Below are 21,662 nucleotides of genomic sequence, written 5' to 3'. Positions count from 1 at the left end.
TCAGAGGTGGATTCCCTCCCTTTGTCTTCAAGAGTGCGTTTAGTGGGTTCAGATCATGGTAATGAGTTATATGGAACCAAGACATGCTGCTACCCTTTGCATTGGTACCAACTGGATATGTGTGGGTTTTGATAGCTGACATGTATTTGGTAAAATTTAAGAAATTAAATGATAGTTGGTCATCAACAATTTAGGAGATGCATGTCATCCGTTAGAACCATCTCATTTTAAAATGAATGCAGTACATAAAGGCAGCACCATCAACTTGAGTAGTATCCAAACCTTATGTTCTGATTTACGCACTTCCCCTAATAATCCCATCCTACAATTGGACCACCTAACACTATCCATCTATTGATTATAGGACCATGATTGAGCTAAGATTAAGAGCTATATCTTTGCCACTCTGTTTCTCTAGAAATGAGTGATTCAACAAAAGTGAGTAGTTCGTCCAAAAAACAAAAACTGAACAGAGACTTGAATTAGGTTTTGAGTATGACTTTGGATAAGATAGGTAACTGATGACAAGTAGTCTGGGATGTCCATTAACTTGTATTCTTTTGTTCATATGACTAATTTAGATTTAAGGTGTAAAGCTTCTTCCACAACTTGAGAAATATTAAAAGGCAAACATAAAGGTACAAGACGAGAGATTTATAGATGGTAACTTCATGAAATTACAATGCCATGATGTAACATGACAACCATAGTCTACATTTACTTGACCATACAATTAAGAACCTGATCACATTTCCAAATATTTGTCTATGATACCACACAATGTGCTCTTTGGCACTGCTCCAATGACACTCTCTTTCTTGTCGCCATTTTTGAAGAATAGAACAGTTGGGATGCTCCGAATACCATACTTAGATGCGATGTTCGGGCATTCATCGGTGTTGACCTTGCAGCAGATAATTTTTCCAGCATAGTCTTTGGCCAATTCATCGATAATTGGTGCAATCATCCGGCAGGGACCACACCATGGTGCCCAAAAATCTACTAGTACTGGTGTTCCGCAGCCAATGACCATGCTGTCCCAATTGGCATCATTCACCACCAGGACTGCAGATTGCCCCATATATATCACAGTTATGATCTTTGAACACCATGTAAAATAGTTTAAGGTTCAAGTCAAGATGCATCATATTGTAGCCATTATGTATTTCCAGTTAGAAGCTAAGTGAATCTCGTAAGAATGAAATGAACTCCTTCATCAGTTAGAGAAACTTAATTGCAGTATATTACACACTTTCTATGAAATGCGAAAAAGAAAAATTTCTCTGAAAATGAGAAAGAACAAAACTTAAAGGCACTTAAAAGACCTTAGTTCTTTCTGATACAAAGTGAGAACTAACTCCTCATGAGATCATGCAAAACAATACCATCACTTCAGCTTTTCTGTTGCACTTGGAAAGTATCAGATGCAACATATGTCCAACATGAAAGAGCAAAAGAGTCAACAAATTTACCTTCATCCACTGCATTTTTAGCTTGACAGATGAAACGTTTACGACGGTTATTAGCCGAAGGGATCGATGTGGATGGAGTCGACGATGATGAGAGGGCTGAAATAGCTCTCTTTAATCCACTGTTTGCTGGCAAATTATGCTTTTCCTTGTAGGAGAAGAATCTGGCTCTACTATTAGTCGGAGTTGTGGAGGCAATGGTGCTCATTTGGAAACAGGTTTCTAAAGCCATTCCTACTTATCTGACCTCCTTGTTCTTCTCTGAACTCCTCTTTTTCTTGGTACTCTTCTGTTAACTTTGGTTGGTCCTGAAGAGAAGGTAGATAGGGGAGCTTGTGGACCAGGCAAATCACATTTTTTCCCCTCCTTTTGCTCATTGGATATCCAGAGGAATGTAAGGTGCTTGGGATCTCATATGTTATGTGGATGGAATTTTTAGATATATGGACCACCAATCTCTCTCTCTCTCTCTCTCTCTCTCTCTCTCTCTCTCTCTCTCTCTCTCTCTCTCTCTCTCTCTCTCTAACTTTTGAAAAGCCATGGGCCACCAATTTTTCAATCATTGGTAGGCATGGCAATACCTAAGTTATCTACAAAATTTGCTCTACTCATTTCCGAATTCATTTAAAATTCTACTACTTAAATCTATCCTAGATTCGATTAAAAATTTGCTCAAAAAAATTTCAAAATTGCCCCATCAAGAAAATGATAAATCCGTCAGGTATCCAAACCCATTCGATTAATTTTTATGTGGATTGGACTAATTCGGGTCAAATTGGGTATCCAACCCAGAACTAAAAAAAAATAAACAAAAAGATGCAAGAACATAAGCAAAGATATTCACATAATGATCTGGATATAACTAACATCAAATAAAATTGGACAATTCAAACTTTAACAAATATCCATAATCCGTAATACCAACATTAAGCCCATAATTTCTTCACCCCTCTATTGTATATATATTTTTATAATATTTTATAAAGAGTATATATATTATACATAATCAGGATCGGGTAACGGATATCTGAGGGTCAAATCACAAGCTTATCCTAAAACTTAATGAGTTTTAATTTTAAATCCCAAATCCTTTACAAACCTTATAAGATTTTGCTAAATGGATCCTATTAGGATTTGGGACTGGCCGGATGTCCGGACAAACTTGGCCGACTACAATCCCTAATCATTGGTAGTGTTTATTTTGGAGAGTAGTGGAACTTGGGTCATGGTCTGAACCAGACACGTCCCTTCTTCGGACAAAATCCAGCTCACCACATACCAAGCCTATTCCATTGCGCAAGTAATCAGCATCCCCAAAAACTTACACTTTCCTTATTGTAAAACTTAAATAGATGGTGCATTTACTTAGTGGACATATTTGATTTGGATTTAGCCCCATTTGGCAGAGCTATTGGCAGTAGAGCTTTCAAAAGTAGAGCTTTTTGAAGTAAAGCCTTTTGAAGTAGAGCTTTTATATAAGTTATTTGTTGTTTGGTAACTATAATTGTAAAATGTCGTAGAACCTTAATATGTATTTAGTAAAAAAACTGAAAAATTACTTTTGGTATGAAAAAATGACCATAAAGAATATTATATAGTGTTATACAATAGAGCATAATAAAATATAATATATATTAATACATAAATATAAGATATAGTATAATATTACTATAATGTAATATAATATTATTATAATATAGTGATATAATATTGTATACTATAGCATAATTTAATATTATATAACATAACACATCAATGATATAGTGTAATATAATATTATTTTTATAGTATAATACAATAATAAAGATATAAAATATTATAATAATAATTATTATATATTAATATTTTATTAATATAATATTTTTAGGAATTAATTTTTGTAATTATAATATTTTATTATGGGTATTTTGGTTCAAAAAAAAATTAAAAATTAAAACAGCTTTTCGATGCATGCTAAAAGTGCTTTTCCAAAGAAGCTCCAAAATGGAGCTTCTTCTAGAAAGTTGCTTTAGCTTTTCAAGAAAGCTAAAATAATTTTCCGATTTTTTTATCAAACACCTCTATTCCATCCAAAAATGCTTTTCGAGGGTCAAAAAGTACTTTCTAGCCCACTAAAAATTCTGCCAAACGAGCTTAATCTCATGCAATCTCCTTTCTTTCTTATCTTTTTCTTTTTATTTTTTTTTTTATTATCAATGGGATATAAAATGACCTGCATATGAGGCTCTTCATACAAGAAGTAAGACAAGGGAAACAATAAAATTAAAGAAAAGGCCCACAATGAGTTCCCTATGTACGAAGTCTTCAATCTTTATCTCAATGGCCTGTCCCTGGGGAATGTGGATAAGGTCTCAGAAATATAGGATACAGACTTGGATGGTGCCTTCAAATATTAAGAGGCAGACTCCTGATATACTGTAAAAGCATCAACCAATGAAGGATTTACATTGTAAACATTGTTATGTTCAAGGTTTCAAAGAACATGGTATCCCATTATGATGGACCCTCAACATAACTGTTACCAGATGTTATAAGCATTATAATAGCCATTTTAAAATTTTAGTATTAAAATAATTCCTACAATAATGGCTGATATTGGTGATGTTATAATGTGTACTAATGGAGAAATAATGGCATTATCTTACCATCTATTTTTTTATTAAATAAAATAATATCGCATGGTACAATTATTTTTTGAGCAAATTTTTTTAAAAAAAATTAAATTTTGAAAAAAAAATATTCTGTTTAAAAGAAAATACAGGTGAAAATAATGGTCACCATTTACGTTATAAAGATACGTTATAAGTTGCAGAAAGTATTACAACTACTAGTACGATAGCTATAACACTATTATTTAAAACCACGAATGTACCGTAGATTCATTTGTAGTTGGGGCTGATTTCAAAAGTTTAGATCAGAGTAGCCCATATCTTGCCTGATTGAACCAATTTTGGTTAAGTCATATGTGATCAGGTTTGATCGCATTTAGTCTGATCGGGGCTGATGAGCCAATTTTAGTAAGGTAGGGCTCAATTACATCCTACTTCTGTACTAGATCTAGGAATGCATGTTGTGAGGTCAATTTCCTGTCTAGATTTACTCATATCTGATCATAATTGCCTTCGAATCTAACGTTCGAGCCATCATTTAATGGATCCATGTCGAGCCGAGGTCGGTTTTCTGATCATGTCCAAATCTATGGAACTCGACCAAGATTTTTGGGATCCAAGTCTAAAATGTCGGTCACGAACGTCTATTATGGGTCGGATGCCACTGAAGTCATACCCAAGTCTACTCGATTCGCTTGCACCCTTACCAACTAAATCAAAAATTTCAGAGTGAATTGGTCTCAAAGTTCATATACTCTGCGTCAGATGCATGACACAAGCTTATGAGAAGGTGTACTCCCTTTCTTGTCAAACAAACACAAGTCATGCATTTGGCTCAGTCGTTTGGTTCGCTAGAAAATAAGAAAATGATCAACAGAAAAAATAAAAGAATTCTTTTTATTGGGTTAAAGTTTTTAAAGAAGCGAGATGAAAAAGTAGTATTTCTATACATGCTGTGTCAGATGCATGACGTAGGCTTCTGAGAAAATGTACTCGATCTCTTTCTTGCCAAACAAACATAAGACATGCATTTGGCTCACGGTCAATTCAAGAACTCATTCAGTCATTTGGTTTGTGGAAAAATAAGGAAGTGGTCAATAGAAAAATAAAATAAATATCTTTTATTTGATTGGAGTTTTCAAAGAAGCGAAATAAAGAAATAACATTTATATAAAAATAAGATTTCTATATTTTATAGAAAAAAAAAATTTATAAGAGACATGAAAAAGCTATTTTTCCATCGATTGAAAATTGATGTCATTTTTTTTTCATAAGTACTCTTAAGCCATCAAAATTTATGGACGAGATCTTTCGCTTTATTAAGAGTATAATAGGTATTTTATACAACATTTCTAGAAAAATAGTTGCTCAACCAAATATAAAACATTTTAAAAAGTATAAAATTATTTTTTTAGATATCATATTTTCCAAAATTACCATCTCAAAAAACATATTTTAGTAAAATAAAAATTTTTCCAAACACCAAAAAGTACCAAATGTCACATGTTCCAAACGACCACCAATTTTCCTCAATGGAACTAAGTCAAGCTGTACAGATTTGACACGATGTGATTTTCTTCTTTTTTTTTTTTCTTTTCTTCGCATCATCCAATGCAGTGTGAGCCACGCGTCAAACCCCTAGTTGTGCGTTGGAGCTGCCCCATTCCTTCGCAACTTCGCAATTTGACTGACATTTGGGTTGGACCATGAACCAATTCATTCTGGAATTTGGACTTAACCCATCACCTAAGTTGATGTACGTGACGACAAACACCATTCTATGAAGCTCATGAAGCATCCCTCCAAATCACGGCATTTTTTTCTCTCACTGTAACCAGATGATTTGGATTCACCTATTTTGACTACAGCCAATCACATCAGAAAATGAGCAATACCGAAAATAAAAAAAGATAGAGCGGCATGGTCTATCCGTAATGTTCTGCCCGAATGATCCGCAACAGAGGACGCCATCAGTAATCACAACATCTTGATGGATAAATTGTATGGGAACAAAAGGCTAAGTCGCGAGCGATCATTCCATGCACGTGTTACCGATTATTATACCTTTCTATATGTCCACAATGTGATTATATATTTTACCCCTAACCTTATCCTCACTAAACTCAAAGGAATCTTCGCTGACTAAATCTAAGCATGTTGATGGAATTTTAAAACCAAGGGCCTATACCAAACTATAAAGAGTAGAGATTAGATGGAGAATCAATCATCACATTATGAGACGATAGCAAGATCTTAAGTTCGCTCTCGTGTTCCCTTTGGTCATTGTTGTTAGGCCGATGAATGTGCCGGGAAATGCATCTTTGATTGCGATCAACTACATAATTCCAAAGCATCATGCTATAATCCTTGGGCATTGGACAAGGACATAGTGTCAATTGCTTTGTTGGGAAGTAATGAAGGTTTTATTTTTGCAGGGCCCCATTTGGATTGCTAGGGGCACAAAGCCTATGAAGATATTATTAGAATCTTAATGATTGGTACCTCATAATATAATGCTCCCTTTATCAAAAGTATTGATGACAAATCACGTCGGATTTGAACCTTTCAAAGTAGTCCTCAACAAACAAAAGATTAGCCTAAGGAGGCCAATTTGAAGAGACTCTGGTTCTTGGAGCATATATTTGGCTTTGGTTCAAATTAAGCAATCAATGGATGTCCGACTTTGTTGCAGACTTGCATCTTGTATCAGATTCAGCTATCAAGAAGAAAAAGTGAGGAAAGTTCTCTAAGAAGAAAAATAGAATGCATTGATAGGGGCATGCATGCTTGGCAATCTTATATGGTTTCGTAACAACGCAGAACCTCACCCAAAATAGCTAGCTAAAAGGTATTATTTAGATTCCTTAATCATGTATAAATACCTAAGATTTTCTCGGCGTATAACCAATATAGAACTAAATACACGTTCTGTACGGGTCCTCACTGTTTTACCTTGATCTATTTCTATGGTATTTCATTGTCCTCCAAAGCAATCACTTTAGCACCTTGGTGTAATCACGATGCAAATTGTGATCCTATTACCTTAGTACATGTTCTTAGGGGCTAATTCATTGATGTCACATGAAATCTGTACCCATTCAATCTACGGTACTCATGCTCAAATTTATCTGAGGAAGGCCACCGATACTTGAAGTAATGGATTATAAAACTGATCTCCAGTGCCAAGAAAATGGAACATAATTAAGCATTTTGGTGTGCATTAGATGCCCTTCAAGACAGTGTTATGTTGTAATAGAATTTTATTGTATATTATTTGTTGATTAGTTGCATTAGTTAGTATGGATATGATGATTAACCACGGGACATTGTTCCTGATAAAAATTGATATTGATACAATGCCTAATCAATTTGATAAATGCTCTCGAAGATGGCATGGCATGGAAGCAACCAGAGATCTCTAATCTTTGCTAAATATGTAACTCTCAAGGTGGCCATTACTTTATACTTAATTTTCTTTGTTCTTTCCGCAAGTCATCAACTAACCTTGAGTAATGATTAAAAACAATTAAGGTAGCTCCCAAATCCTTCAAATTTAAAGAGCCCTTCTAACTACCCTCATCTAAAGAAAGCGAAATCTATCTAATAAGTGATAGTGATTGAGACTCAAGTATAGTAATTATAAGACCTTATGGATTTAAGCGTACCATTATTTAAGATAAAGGTTCTCATCCGCATGATACTCTATGATCTCTGCAAGTGCCCTTTTTGACTTCGCAAAACAAAAAAGAGACGAAAGAAGAGAAATGTTGACATGCAAAATTTTCAGCTACCATCAATCCATTCATGTAATCAAATCCAACCCTTTTATCGTCGAACCTGATTGCCTTGTATTAGCTTGGCACTAGGCTAAGCAAGTGGTATTGTCATGGTGAGTTAGAGATGAACGAAGAAGCAACTATAGTTTGTTCCATATTTCTCTCTCTCTCTCTCTCAAAAAAAAAAAAAAAACATCTTGCTACCTCCAAATCTCCCAACTTGTAAAAACATTAGTTATAACTTGAATTCAATCATCCCAATCCTTTATATATATTTATATTCAATTATTTTGGCTATTTTTTATTTTTTTAAAAAATGTTAGTGTAATATTAAATTTGTTTAACTATTGGATGTCAAGTCATTTAGGAATCTAGACAAGCTGATCAAGATTGTGACTACACTGAACTAGATGTATTGCAAATTGGTGTCTCCAAATATTTTGTCAGTTTATCAAGCCAATGACCATACTATAATGAATAATGATCCAATGGGCAATATACCTGGACCTCTTGACATATGATCCGATTTAAGCTTAAATTTAGAGTGAGTCAATTCCAAGCTGCCACCCCAAGCACCAAGAATCAGCAAACTAGTCAAGTGCCCATTGGCCTTTCAAATATAATTGATGCTAATACTCTAGCTGCAGGTCCAACCATAGTTTATAGCTAAACGTCACCTCGCTAGCCGCCTCCATAATGGATTAGATATTATTTTATCTCATTTAAAAGGTTGTTGGTACGGAGCATGGCCCATGGAAATACTGGGATACAAATCTTCTTAAAGATAAGGGAACGAATCTACTACCTCCATATGAAAGGTGACACTGGGGCTTTAAAATTTTTTGGATTTGACATCGATGGATTTGGATATAATTAGGTCAACCCTTTCTAGACGTATTTATTATATAAATTAGATTTAAGTTTAGACTTAATTTTGTTTAATCTGTTTTTATCTATTTAATAATTAAGTTTGGACATAATTCAATTCATCTGACCTGTTTAAAACGTGCTGTTTCAAATCTATTTAATTCGATCTGCTTCACTTGTTTAAGCCTATTTTGATCTATTTAATAAATAAGTTATACGAGTCGGATCAGATTATCCGTTTAATAAATAGGTCGGATTTAGATATGAAATTTTGACCTATTTAATAAACTTTCTACATCTGATTTGATTAGTACTTGATTCGATCCTATCTGATTGCCACTCTTAGGTGACACTCTACGTCTGATGCACAACAATTTATATCAGTAGGCAATATCCAAACCATAGACACAATTATTGATTGCATCTTAGCCTATTTTGAGATCAAAACAGTTCGAAATTATTAATCCACTTATGAATAATTAGAATGATTCATAAAGAGCAATGCCTAACACACTGGACATGTGCATGAAACGATGAGTTTTTTTTTATACCAAAAAAATGTAAAGTTTTCTCAAGGTAGATTAAAGAGCTAAATAATATTTTTCTTCTTCAATTCGGAATCGGAGTGCTCCAAACCGTCACAACTCTAGAAGCTATCCATGCACTCTATTTCTATGTTTCATTCCCTCGAGCGCTTGGTTAGGATTCTATTCTTTCATAAGAAGGGGCAGAGGCTTAGCCAAATCCACTCTTTTTTTTTTTTATTTAGCCTTACACTGAGGTGGTAAAAAAGGCTACATATTATAGCAGTTATATTGGTACACCTGGTGCAGGATATAATTTTTTCCAGAAAGGAGATCTAGCTAACGTCACTATGGGCCCGGTGATGTCATTAAGACATGTACTCGTTGGATGACACTATTTATGAGCAAAAATCGAAAGAAAGAAAAGCAGCCACATTGTGCTTATAGGACCACGCATGAGACAACCACCTCTCACCACGAAAATATTGGAATGGCTCTGCTAAGAAATCAAAAAAGCGTGGCCCTTAATTTATTAGCCTAGATCGGATAATGTTAAGCAAACCTTAATGAGTGCTCTTACAATTAAGTTCAAGGAAAATTCTAGAGGCAGGTTTAGTTCTTTATCCTCTCGGTTTCCTTAACTAATTATTTTGCTTGCTAATAGCCTGTAACAACTTAGGATCTTATTTAAAATAGCTAGCCGGAAGGTATTATTTGGGTTCCTTAATCCTGTATAAGTACCCAAGATCTACCCAGTGAAAAACCGATGTGGGACTAAATACACGCCCGCACGAGTCCTCACATACTTCTCCGTTCAAGTCCTGATATCCTCGTCAGGCTAAGGATTCAAATCTAATCACAAATACTATAATCGGTTTGTGGTTAGCTCCAATAGATCCGTGCTGCAGTGTCCCCTAGTCTACATAGGTTATGGCTCAGGTCTATTCTGATACCATATATAACAACTTAGGACCTCACTTAAAATGGCTAGTCGGAAGGTATTATTTGAATTTCTTGATTCTATATAAGTACCCAAGATCTACCTAACGAAAAATCGATGTGGGACTAAACACATGCCCACATGGATCCTCACATCGCCCTCTCTCCATACATGAGAAAATAAAACCAATGAGATTGTTCAATCACGGGAGTTGGTGCAACTAATTTGATGTTAAGCACAGACTTTTAAGAAGGAAGAATTTAAGCTCCACATATATCTTTGACTCATTTTGGAAAAAAATGGCTTTTGGAATGTAGTGAAAAGTCATCAAAGTGATATATATATACATATATATGGCTTCATCATATGTGAAACCATGCATGCTCCATGCAAACATGCCTATTTACGTGCATCTAGAATCTATAACAGGCATGAGTCACTCTAACCCAAATTTGGCACTTGATTTGCGTACACTTGCACCCAAAATCACGGCCACAGAATCAATTGAGGAATTGAGTATAGCTAGCATTACAAGATAAGAAAAATTATCTTCACAAACTTGATTGATAATTGGTTCGGAATATTTTGAGTTGCCTTCCCCACAAATCTTAAGAGCTTAGCTAGACTTTAGCCAAGATCTAAGCTCGTATCAGAAAAGTAAATGTCGAAGCAATTATAAATCAGATACCAAATTGTTTTCCCAACTGATGCATTTTTTGTTTTGCAATTTCTTGTACACTGCACAAGCAACAAAATTCAAAAGATTCTAATTAAATAAAAATTTTGGACATTATCTCTCGAACTTCAAATTAAATTAATTATTTGGTTTTAATATGGAACACGAATAACAAAAGATAAAGCATTACCATGCTATGAGGTTAAAAAATTTAATATAACATATATATATGTATGTATGTATGTATGTATGTAAATTTTAAATTCTAATATCAATCCACCTCAACCTTATGAATCCACCTCCCACATTGAAAAAGAAGAATGCATCCATCTTCTTAAAAGGCGATCACTGTATTTTTTTTTTTTTAAGTGCAATGGTGACTTATACATTGCAGGTGTGAATGCAGCTCATACACCGCAGGTGTGAATACGGCCAACAAAATCAGATCAGTACACCTATAAAGATCTGTTATGTGGACAATACCGACTTTACCATATGAAAATGACCATAGAAGCTTTAATGCAGCTATTGCATTTGGCATCGCTATCATTTGCACAGAGTCACCACACCTCCTCCTACAATAAAAAAAGGTGACGCTTCACCTGGCGTCATATCAAAATAGACATGGAAGACGGCAATGGACATCTAGAAGATAGTCTTGATGTTGCCTAAGAGCAACACGAACAACAGATCCCATGCCGTATAGAAATCACAATTCAGACATCAGGAAAATATCCAACCCATACTGAACATTCATCAAAGCTAGGAACACTTATATGCGTTAACAAACTTATAAAATATAATGAAATTACATAAAAAAAGAAGAAGATGTTGAGAATAATACTGCCGATTCCAACCAAAATCAACACCAGCGAACCCTAGTTCGGATGACAGTACCTCTTACTAATTCGAGATGAACATGGCTCTTACAATGAATCTAATAATTGTACTAGCATAAGATAAAAGAATTATAATAATAATAATAATAACTTACTTTCTCTATCTTTAGAGAATGATTTCTATGTGACATGGGCATGCTTGGGTTATATGGCCATGGCGTGTATATATTATCATTAAGCAAGCACAGAAAATTGGACATGGGGGATATCTTATTCCGTCTTGGATAAATCATCGATACGGGGGTGTATATCGAGGAAGATTCTATCCCGTCTCACGTGTCACTATCGGTTTTCTCCTTATTTACCAACTAACCCCAACCCCACTCCGCCGGTAGGCTGCTGAGCTGTGATCCACTGTAGCTCAAAACCCGTCGCCTCCCCCTCCAAACCCGCAGCTTCTCGCTAACCTAAAAATATCTCCTTTTCTCCTCTCAGACACTTCCTCTCGATTCGTGCTCTCTCGAATTCTCCTTCGTTTGTGCCGAGATTTCTTGCGAAGATGCTGCCGTGGTGGAGAAAGTCGAAATCGAAATGGAAATCGAGGTCTACTTCGAGTCCAAGGAAAAAGGACGCAGAGGCGGCGGCGGCGGCGGCAGCGGAGGTGGTAGTGGTGGAGGAAGGGGAGCGGGTTCAAAGGGGAAGCAACAAGAAGGAGAAAGCTAACAGTTTTGATGAGGTTCTTCTCGCCAGGAAGAGCAGAGATCTGTCGCCCGTCGGTTGTGCCCGTGGTCGTGGGCCGGGGGCAGGGTTTGTCCTTGGGCATCCTCTCCCCCGCCCGTCGTCCATCTCGTCGCCGCTGCCGACGTCGCCCCACGACCCTGGGGTGGCGTCGGCGTCGGCGTCGGCGTCCAGTTCCAGCTCCTCGGGGTCTTCGGAGGAGACCCCGGATCTGGGGTTCTATAGGTATCGGGGTTTCGTCTCTTGGATTGAGTTTTTGTTGTTATTTGGGTCTTTCTTGATGTTTGCTTCATGGATTTGTCGCGATTAGATCGAGCCTGTATTCATTTCTGCTTCGGCATCAGAAATTGGTGCTTGATTCCGTTGTGAGACCTATCTGTCTTTAAAAGATTGGGTTTTCATCGGGTGTTTGGTTGCTTTACCGGAATTGTGTGCTCGGGGAGTGCTGTTTTTTTACTCTCAGGGTTTCTAATGAGATCCAAATTTTCACATTCTTTTGCCAAGGATTATTGATCAGGGCTGAAGTTTGTGATGCACGGGTTTTATCCTAGTGTTTGTCGCTATTGATGGAAATATATTATCTTGAAATTGTTGATGAACTTGTCATATGATCTAATGGTCTGATGTAAGTTTTTTCTTTTGTTTCTCTATTTTCTGATAGTTCATAGAGCTAAATGAAATTAAGGGGATGGGGCTCATTATTTCCGCATTCGAACTCTTTATTTCGTTCTCTTGTTTGTTTATGTATCAGTACTTTAGGATTTGGCTTGTTCGGTGGAATGTTTCTGAGTCTGGTCACTATGGTTTTCAGACCAATCTGGATGTCTGGTATGATGGGAACGTTTGTCAGGTAGTTAGGCACCATAACTTGTTCGATAGTTTATGATACTGAGATTCTTAGGCTTATTGCCTCTTGAAATTGTTCAAGTCTGTGTAATTTTTTTTTTGTACTTTGGGCATGCTTTGTGAAAGTCTAAAACATTTCATCATTTCATTTCAAATGCAGGTTTGTTTGATTTATATTAATTATTTTATCTCTATGCTGGAATGATTAGATATTCGGACCCGATCAACATGCCAAGGGGCAGAAATACAACAACTGATTCACAGAGGCATCATCATGGGACCCATGACAGACATCTCTTCTCATGCAGTCCAGTTTTGGAGCATCCTAGATGCACCGAGCTCCCTGTTTCTCCGGGAAAAGAGTTTCAAAGACATGGTTTTGATGGTTCTTCCAATGGAAATGCTTATACTCATTTCCAGACTCCCATTGAGACTGTCTTCCATACAAGAACGCTTAGTTCTCCCCCTGGTCCAAGATGCCATCCATTTCCTACATCCCCGCGACATCCCAGAGCGTTCAGTTTATGCCCAGGATCACCAACTCAAAAGCAGGATGACCTGAGAAGCCCACCTCATCCATTACCTCTTCCTCCAAGTTCTCCCAGATCTTCCTCTACACATTCTCTTCAGTCACACTGGAAGAAGGGAAAGTTATTGGGAAGGGGAACATTTGGCCATGTCTATCTCGGATTTAACAGGTACCTGGTCTCTTTTCTCCTCTAAAGAGATGCAACATTTTGTGCTATGAATGTTTTTGAAAGCTTAAGAAAAAATTCTTGGATGCATTAAATTATACTAAAGAAATCTTTTGAAAATGAACTTAAAAGCCTTTGTAAAATTTCTTTATTTTTATTTTTTGGGAGGCAAAATTCTTCAAACCATTACATTCTAGATATGTTAATTGTTTTATTACGCTGAAATTATAAAATATCTCTTCATTCATGTTCAACATGTGCATTTGAGATCTAAACTTTTGTCTCAAATTATAAAATTTCTATAGAGCTGATATTTGTGGTGCGTATTCTGCAGTGAGAGTGGGCAGATGTGTGCAATTAAGGAGGTCACAGTTATTTCTGATGACTCAAATTCAAAAGAGTGCCTCAGGCAACTAAACCAGGTATTTTCTAATCTTAATCAATTTATCAGGGAACACACACAGATACACACATATATATTCCCATTTCTGTATTACTTTAGATTCTTTCCTGTCATAGGTTAATATGAAATTATGATTTGCATGACCAAATCAAATCATAGGATTTAAGTTGACTTTTATTCTCATGAATGCAGGAAATTACTTTGCTTAGTCAGCTCTCACATCCAAATATTGTGCAGTACTACGGCAGTGAACTGGTAATTTGAATCTGTTCAGTAATTTCTCTGTAGCAATGACCTGGTGATTTATATGTATTTGGTTGTTCATATTATCTCTTTTTCAGTGCTACTCTATATGCTGCACTTTAGGAAAAAAAGTAAACAATATGCAATGACAAGGGTAGAGAGATAATGGAATGATAATGCAGTCCATCAAGGTGGACTGTGCACTAATGGGCCTATCATAATGGAAAAAGAGGTTGTAAAGGAGGTAAGAGAAAAAAGAAACTGATGACCTAGACCCCACATGAAAACTAATTGGGCCATAATTCTTCAATCTTAGTAATGGGGATGGCCTCTCTTAACTTCTATTGTCAGGTCAATTAGTCTTAAAACAGGATCAATAAAGACCAAAGCAAGGATGAATAAGTCCAATAAATGTAGGACTGAGGGTGCAGCACAATCAATGCAAGGATGAATAGGTCCACAAATGCGGTCCCCCTTTCATTCCCACAATTGATATGCTTAATGCAGGGGTGCCATCTTGCATAATTGAACATTCACCAAAGTGGATCAAGGAAACCTGGAATATGAAACCAAGATATTTTGGCATAAATGATTCCATTCTCTAGCAATTCAACTTCTTTTCGGAAGTTATTTAGGAAATTTCTTTCTTTAAATTAACAACCATGTGAAAATGACTTGGATTGAGTTGAAATAATATTCTTTTTCATTTTTTCTTAATACAGGCTGAAGACGCACTTTCAGTTTATCTTGAGTATGTATCTGGTGGTTCTATACATAAGTTACTTCAGGAGTACGGTCCTTTCAGAGAACCTGTAATTCGTAGTTATACTGGACAGATTCTTTTCGGGCTTGCCTACTTACATGGGAGGAATACTGTGCATAGGTACTTGGCTGCCAAACATTTTTAGTTATATACACTTGCAAAGGATATATTTTCGTAGTTGGTTAGTGCGGCGATGACTGAAGGTTGACTGTTTACCTGGCAGGGATATTAAAGGGGCGAACATACTTGTAGGCTCTAATGGTGAAATCAAGCTTGCTGATTTTGGCATGGCCAAACATGTAAGCTCCCTTGACTTATGAAAGTTACAATTTGCTAGTAAATTTGGATAAACTTGAAATATATTTCTGATAGTTGAACTGTTGAAGTAATTTATAACTGGAACATTCAGGTCATCAAATGCATCATGAAGCAGTGTTCCTTGGCCTTTTGTTCATGGAAGCATCAAACAAACTTTTTCGTACCCTAGCTTGTCATTGCCATGGGAATCCTTCTCACTTGTGAGAGAACTTATAATATATGTAGCTTCTCTGATTCAGAGGCAAGCAGGTTGGCTGAAAAAGCCACTTGAGTTGCTGAGAACACCTAATTGTTTATGTGGAGGACAATGTCAGCATCTGTAGCTTAAATTTATTCATAATACAGTTTCTTTTGTAGGATAAAGTTTTCTAAGAGTACTATTGCAGTTGTGGATATTCATGATCACAATGTGGTCAAAATGAATTTGACAGGACAGAAATGAGAACCAGGAATCAAATTCTGATGTGTTTGAAAATAAAGTTGGTGGTGGATGAGCTTCTTTTTCTCCCCTCGAAAAGTAATTCCCAAGTGGTTTTCTGGTATCCAAATGTAATGTCTATGGTCTTTGTTTTGCTGGCAGGCATACTTGATTTAAAGTTTTATTTGTCAAGTAATTAAGCTTTTTGAATACAATAAGACTGATGGGAATCCTTTTATTTGTCAAGTAATTAATCCTTTTATTGTAAAGATGAGAGGCCCCATTAACCAGTTCAGTACAAAATTGAAATTGCTAGACTAGTGTTATCGCGAAGGAAGTTGTTAATTTAGGTAGGACATGTAAAAGCCAGTTGTTAGGGTTTCTTGGCAAATTGGATCTAGAGATGTCCTGCGAAAGGTTTGCATTCTTTGGAGGAAGGATATCTTAAGTATATACTGATATGGTTTCAGAGATTTTGTGCTCCCTTCTGTTGCATATTGATCATAGTAGCATTTTTAAGAGGCATTTAAATGCCATAATGGTGATTTGTTTGGTTCTGGCTCTTTGAAGATTAGGGTGTTAGTTGAATTATGGAAAATGACTTGTGTGCTGAGGCTCATTGAACCCTGCTGCTTACTCAACTGATAAGATGCACAGTAATAAAAGATAGTGGTGACTGACTGCCTGGATGGGACAAAATGATGTCAAAAGAGAGTGACTACATGTGAAGAAGGATTGGATGAGAAGGATAGAATTATACTAAGATATTTCATTGCATCAATGGCCAAGATATGGCAAGAGTAGAATTGAATAGTCATTGTCTTATTTGATATATTTTTAGGTGTGTTGGAGACCAGCCATTATTGCAGTTATATTTCTTCTTATTAAGAGGCACATTTGCAGAAGCATACAAGCATGGATAAGGTGTGAAAGTTGGCCTTATGGAAATTATGTTTTCTAGCAGCTGATATGTTGGTCTTCAGTTCATCTGTTAGAACTTAGCAGACTGGAGGAAGTTACATCAGATGATCTGAAAGAAAGTCTAGGACAGGCAGGTGAAAAGGCAATTCTGAGTGATGCAAAAGAGGCCCAACATTCCAGCTATCTCAGAAACTTTCTTGAATTTCCTAAGGGCTTCAGTTTCTTCCTTAATATGAACTTTGATATTCGTGACTCAATTTTCTTGCCACTGATAGGAAGAACTTGGGCAACCTGATCTCGTCTTCATGATCTGTTGTTACCTGTAGCTTTGACCTGGTGACAGATTTGTCAGAGCAAGTGCTCACTGGAGGAATTGCTGATGCAAATAGAAGTAGGTTACACAAAGGAAGGAAACAAAGGAAAAGGTCTGAATGACAAGAAGACACATTGAATTTGAGATGAATTTTTGGTGATGGTATAATATGATACCACAGAGTAGGAGAAAGAAGGATGAGAGAAAAGCAAAGCAGTAAGGTCCACTTTTACGGCTCAAGTGCCTTGTAACTTTCTTTATAATTACATTAATGCCCAAAAGACTGCAGTGGACATTATGAAGTGGAAAGCTAACTCGCTTTGTGGCAATAAAGTAAGCAAGTCCTGATAGCTGTCTGTGTTGCCAAAGATTGCAGTGCATTTGCAAATACAGTTATTTCTAGACTAAATCTGAAATTTGAAGGAGGAAAAAATAAAACCTTTTGACAACAACCTTGATGTGTGACTTTATGTTATTAGGTCCTCCTTCTAGCAAAAAGCCATGATTCATGCTTATTCAAAATTAAAACATTTAGATAGGCAGATCCAAGGAAGTAATTAATGCCTGTTGAATGTTTTTGCACTAAATAGAGGCCATCTATATAAGCCTATATTTGAAAAGGTTACGCAAAATTAGAGTTTAAAAATATAATATTTACCAGGATGAACAAATATTAACTTAGAGCTTGAAGTCCAATCATCATCTAAGCTCTTGTCTGATGTCTGTACAAATAATCCTCATTCTCCTCTTATGTAATGTATGTGTGATATCTTGAAAATTATATATATAAGAGTTGGTTTCTGATTCTGTTATGCTCATTTTTCTTGAAACAGATTTCATCTTACACTTCAATACGTTCTTTCAAAGGAAGCCCTTACTGGATGGCTCCCGAGGTTAGTTATTTCAGATGACATTTACTCGACCTGTTTCTTCCTTTTCATGCCTGGATTACCAAGCACTTGAACTTTTGCAGGTTATCATGAATGGCAATGGCTACAACCTTTCAGTGGATATATGGAGCCTTGGATGTACAATTCTTGAGATGGCAACTTCAAAACCTCCTTGGAGCCAGTATGAAGGGGTGAGCTACTTATTATTTTCTCTCTTTTTCCTTTTGACAACATGATCTCATCTGATATGGATGCGTGAGGTTTTAGGGCTATATTAGTTGTTTTCCTGTGTGTTAAAGTTATGTTGCACTTCACAGGTAGCTGCAATATTTAAAATTGCAAATAGCAAAGATATACCAGAAATCCCAGAGAACCTTTCTTCGGATGCAAAATGTTTTCTAAAGCTATGCTTGCAGCGTGACCCATCAGCTCGTCCTACAGCAGCTCAGCTGATGGATCACCCTTTTGTTCGAGATCAACCAACCATAAAAGCTGCAAAATTCAATATGATTAGTGACATGTTGCCTTCTTCTGATGGAAGTCATACTAAGGTATAGTTTTCAAAACCTATGAACCCATGTCTTGAATTAATATAGAGTCACACAATATTTCTTTTCACGGCCTCCAATTACATACGTTCTATTTATATGTTTTTTCTCCTCAGTTTATGAACTGTCATTCTGTCAAGCAGTCAAATCATAGATTCTATAGTCTTAATCAGTTCTCCGCTTCTTGCAAAAAATATTTACAATCCCACACTCAGAAGTATCGACAATCAATACATGGAAGAATCTTAATCAGTATATATATTTGCTTCAATATAGACAAACTGCTGCATAAAAATATAACGTTAACATAATTATAAGAGCACAATAACTATGCATGCCACAGGCTCCTGGATCAATATATTTACATATTTCCCCCTTCTCATGGAGGGCTGGAGGGACACTTTGTTGTTTGACTTGCCATGTCTCTGAAAGTGTGTCTGTGTGTGTTTGGGGGGGGGGGGGGGGGAAGGTGATGAGGAAAAAATATTGACAAAGCTCAGTTGGAAGGGGGTATTGCGCTGCATTAGAAGAGTGACATGAAATGTGATGCTCTACTCGATCCAAATTCCAAAACAAATGGGACATCTGTTAATTGGTTAGGTAATCAGGTTTCTTTGCAAAGTGCCATCTTATAATTCTTTTTGTGAAATAGTGACTTTTCTCACAAAAATTGTTTGCAGGAGTCTTTTTCGTAAAATGTATCTGGTATCCCCGTCAATGTAAATTCATGGAGAAAGAATTAGAGGAATTGGTGCATAGCTTTGTATATTTAGATGTTGTTAACTGACCTATTGGCCACAAAAGGCTAAGTTGATAAGGAAAGGGGAATTAGAACAACTGATAACTGTTGATAATTAGATAAACTATTGACATGAAGGGGATTCCAACTAATGACCTCCACCAAACCAGAGCTCTGATACCATGTTAACCAACCAATTTACTCCAAAAGCATAAGCAGATAGGTAAAGGGTCAACAAGGTATATTATGCTTTAACAGATGTAACTATTTAAGGGGGGATTAGTTTTGCATATGTTCTTTTAGCTAATGACTTGTTAAATAAATTTAATGGAGAAAGATTTGAGGGTGTCACTTCCATTTTCCTTCTCCCTGTTTATCTCTCTCTCTCTTCAAACTCAAAAGAATCGAAGTTTGCCCCTAAGATATTGAAATAAAAATATGACTTCCACTAGTATTTTTTGCCCAAACATGGATATTTGTTAATTCAACTTATTTTCTAGGTAGAAAATTCTACTGCAAAGGAATTAATTTATGCGACTGATCTACCTGATCTGAATAGCTAATTTATATTGGAGCGATTGATTTTTAGCATTACGACCATTAACTTGTGAATCACATGCAGATCACCGCAAAATTTTCCTCCAAGAGAAGTATTTCTCCTCTACGTGTTAGAGATTATGGGATAAGACATGTAACTGAATATCCCTCAGCATTTTCTTCAGGATATAGAAACCCAAGGTATCATCATCTGAATCCTTCATTGATAAATCAAATGCCTGCTTCTTATCGGACTAGCACAAATTCTGTTCTTTTGCAGTGATGCAATGAGCATAAGAACGAATATGTCTTTGCCCGTTTCACCCTGTTCAAGTCCACTACGGCAATTCAAACAGAGTAATAGAAGTTGCTTGCCTTCTCCCCCTCGTCCAGCTTTTTCTGCTGGAGCAATTAACTGTAGTCCAATCAATCGGGCACTCTATCCAATGAGACCAAGCAACAATTTTGCAGATCGTTGGCCAGACATTGCCCAGCCGAAAGCTTCCACGCCTTTTGACTCTCCAAGAAGACTATAGGAGGAATTTGTAGACAAATACTAATAGTGAAAAAAAATCATTGCAGTCAGGGTTACTGCTGGTGGAAGATCAGGATAAACATTGAAAGTTCATCCAAATGCAAATGCATTTGAAGAGTCTGAAAGGAGTATTGATGAGATGGCTACACATGTAACTGATCTTGCTGGGATGTTGCAGGGGTGGTCTGATTTTATTGGTTCTGTTCATAAAATATGTACTACTTCAACATGATCGATGTAATTGTAAGATCACATCCCACATTCTGTACAGAGCAAAGGTTGTTTCATTAGATGTAAAAGAGTTGATAGCCTTTTTTTGTTTCATTTATGGCATCATGGGCTCTTTTATTCCCTCTCCGAAGTATCAGTGTTTCATCATCAGGAGCTTAATAACAATAATTGAGTTGCGGAATGTAAATTGGTGATTTATTCCTGTAGATAGATTGAGCAGAAATTTTCCATGGCAAAGCAATCATGGTTGTAAAATTATGGAGGCTTTAAAACACCCATTCAGCAGCATTTTCGTTTTTTGAGAGCACAGTTCGGCAGCAGTGATGTTACTGGAATGCTGCAAAGTTCTCTAACTATGATTGCACAACAGAAAAACCCTGCTACTGGGAAACACTGCCTCCTCCAGAGTCCAGACGCCCGCCATGGTTTTTCTAGTTGCTACAGGTTCAATGCATCTCCTTGTGTAATCTATAGGCAGCTACCATACATCTAAAAGATTGGCAGAATCCATATTGGATCACGGTGTTTTTGACCATGTGGAATTTATGTTAGATGAGAGATTTCTTAGCAGATGAAGGTTCAATTCTGCAACAAGCTTTTATAAGTAACATTTCTGACTCCAACAATGCATCAAAGAAATGACGCAAGTGCTTAATTCTGCAATTTGCTTCGGTGCAAGCTGCTCGTGTGCAAGAGAGCCTGCAATCAGTACTTCTACAAGCCAGAGTCAGGCAATTGCATATTGACAACCGGCACGCTGAAACCAAATCCAGTAATGGAATTTTCACCCAAACCTCTGAAATCTGAAGTAGTTCCCCACAAAA

At 36.5% G+C, this 21,662-nt stretch overlaps 2 protein-coding genes across 2 annotated transcripts; one reads left to right on the top strand and one right to left on the bottom strand.

Annotated features, from left to right (window-relative positions):
• Nucleotides 1-619: 619 nt before the first annotated feature.
• LOC103711040 (thioredoxin M-type, chloroplastic-like) lies at nt 620-1,855 on the bottom strand. Its single transcript, XM_008797012.4, has 2 exons — nt 1,473-1,855; nt 620-1,065 (listed from the first exon to the last, which is right to left on the bottom strand). The coding sequence occupies exons 1-2, from the start codon at nt 1,699-1,701 to the stop codon at nt 746-748; spliced, it is 549 nt and encodes a 182-aa protein (XP_008795234.1). The 5' UTR covers nt 1,702-1,855; the 3' UTR covers nt 620-745.
• A 10,234-nt stretch (nt 1,856-12,089) lies between these two features.
• LOC103711039 (mitogen-activated protein kinase kinase kinase 3-like) lies at nt 12,090-20,969 on the top strand. The gene is made up of 11 exons (XM_008797010.4): nt 12,090-12,663; nt 13,494-13,982; nt 14,314-14,401; nt 14,575-14,637; nt 15,348-15,508; nt 15,612-15,687; nt 18,192-18,251; nt 18,332-18,439; nt 18,566-18,799; nt 20,158-20,273; nt 20,353-20,969. The coding sequence occupies exons 1-11, from the start codon at nt 12,260-12,262 to the stop codon at nt 20,606-20,608; spliced, it is 2,055 nt and encodes a 684-aa protein (XP_008795232.1). The 5' UTR covers nt 12,090-12,259; the 3' UTR covers nt 20,609-20,969.
• Nucleotides 20,970-21,662: the final 693 nt, after the last annotated feature.

The sequence above is a fragment of the Phoenix dactylifera genome, chromosome 10 (genome assembly GCF_009389715.1).
Source record: "Phoenix dactylifera cultivar Barhee BC4 chromosome 10, palm_55x_up_171113_PBpolish2nd_filt_p, whole genome shotgun sequence".
NCBI lineage: Eukaryota > Viridiplantae > Streptophyta > Magnoliopsida > Arecales > Arecaceae > Phoenix > Phoenix dactylifera.
The sequence above is the reverse complement of the archived record's forward strand: the minus strand, read 5'-3'. Positions and strand labels throughout refer to the sequence as shown.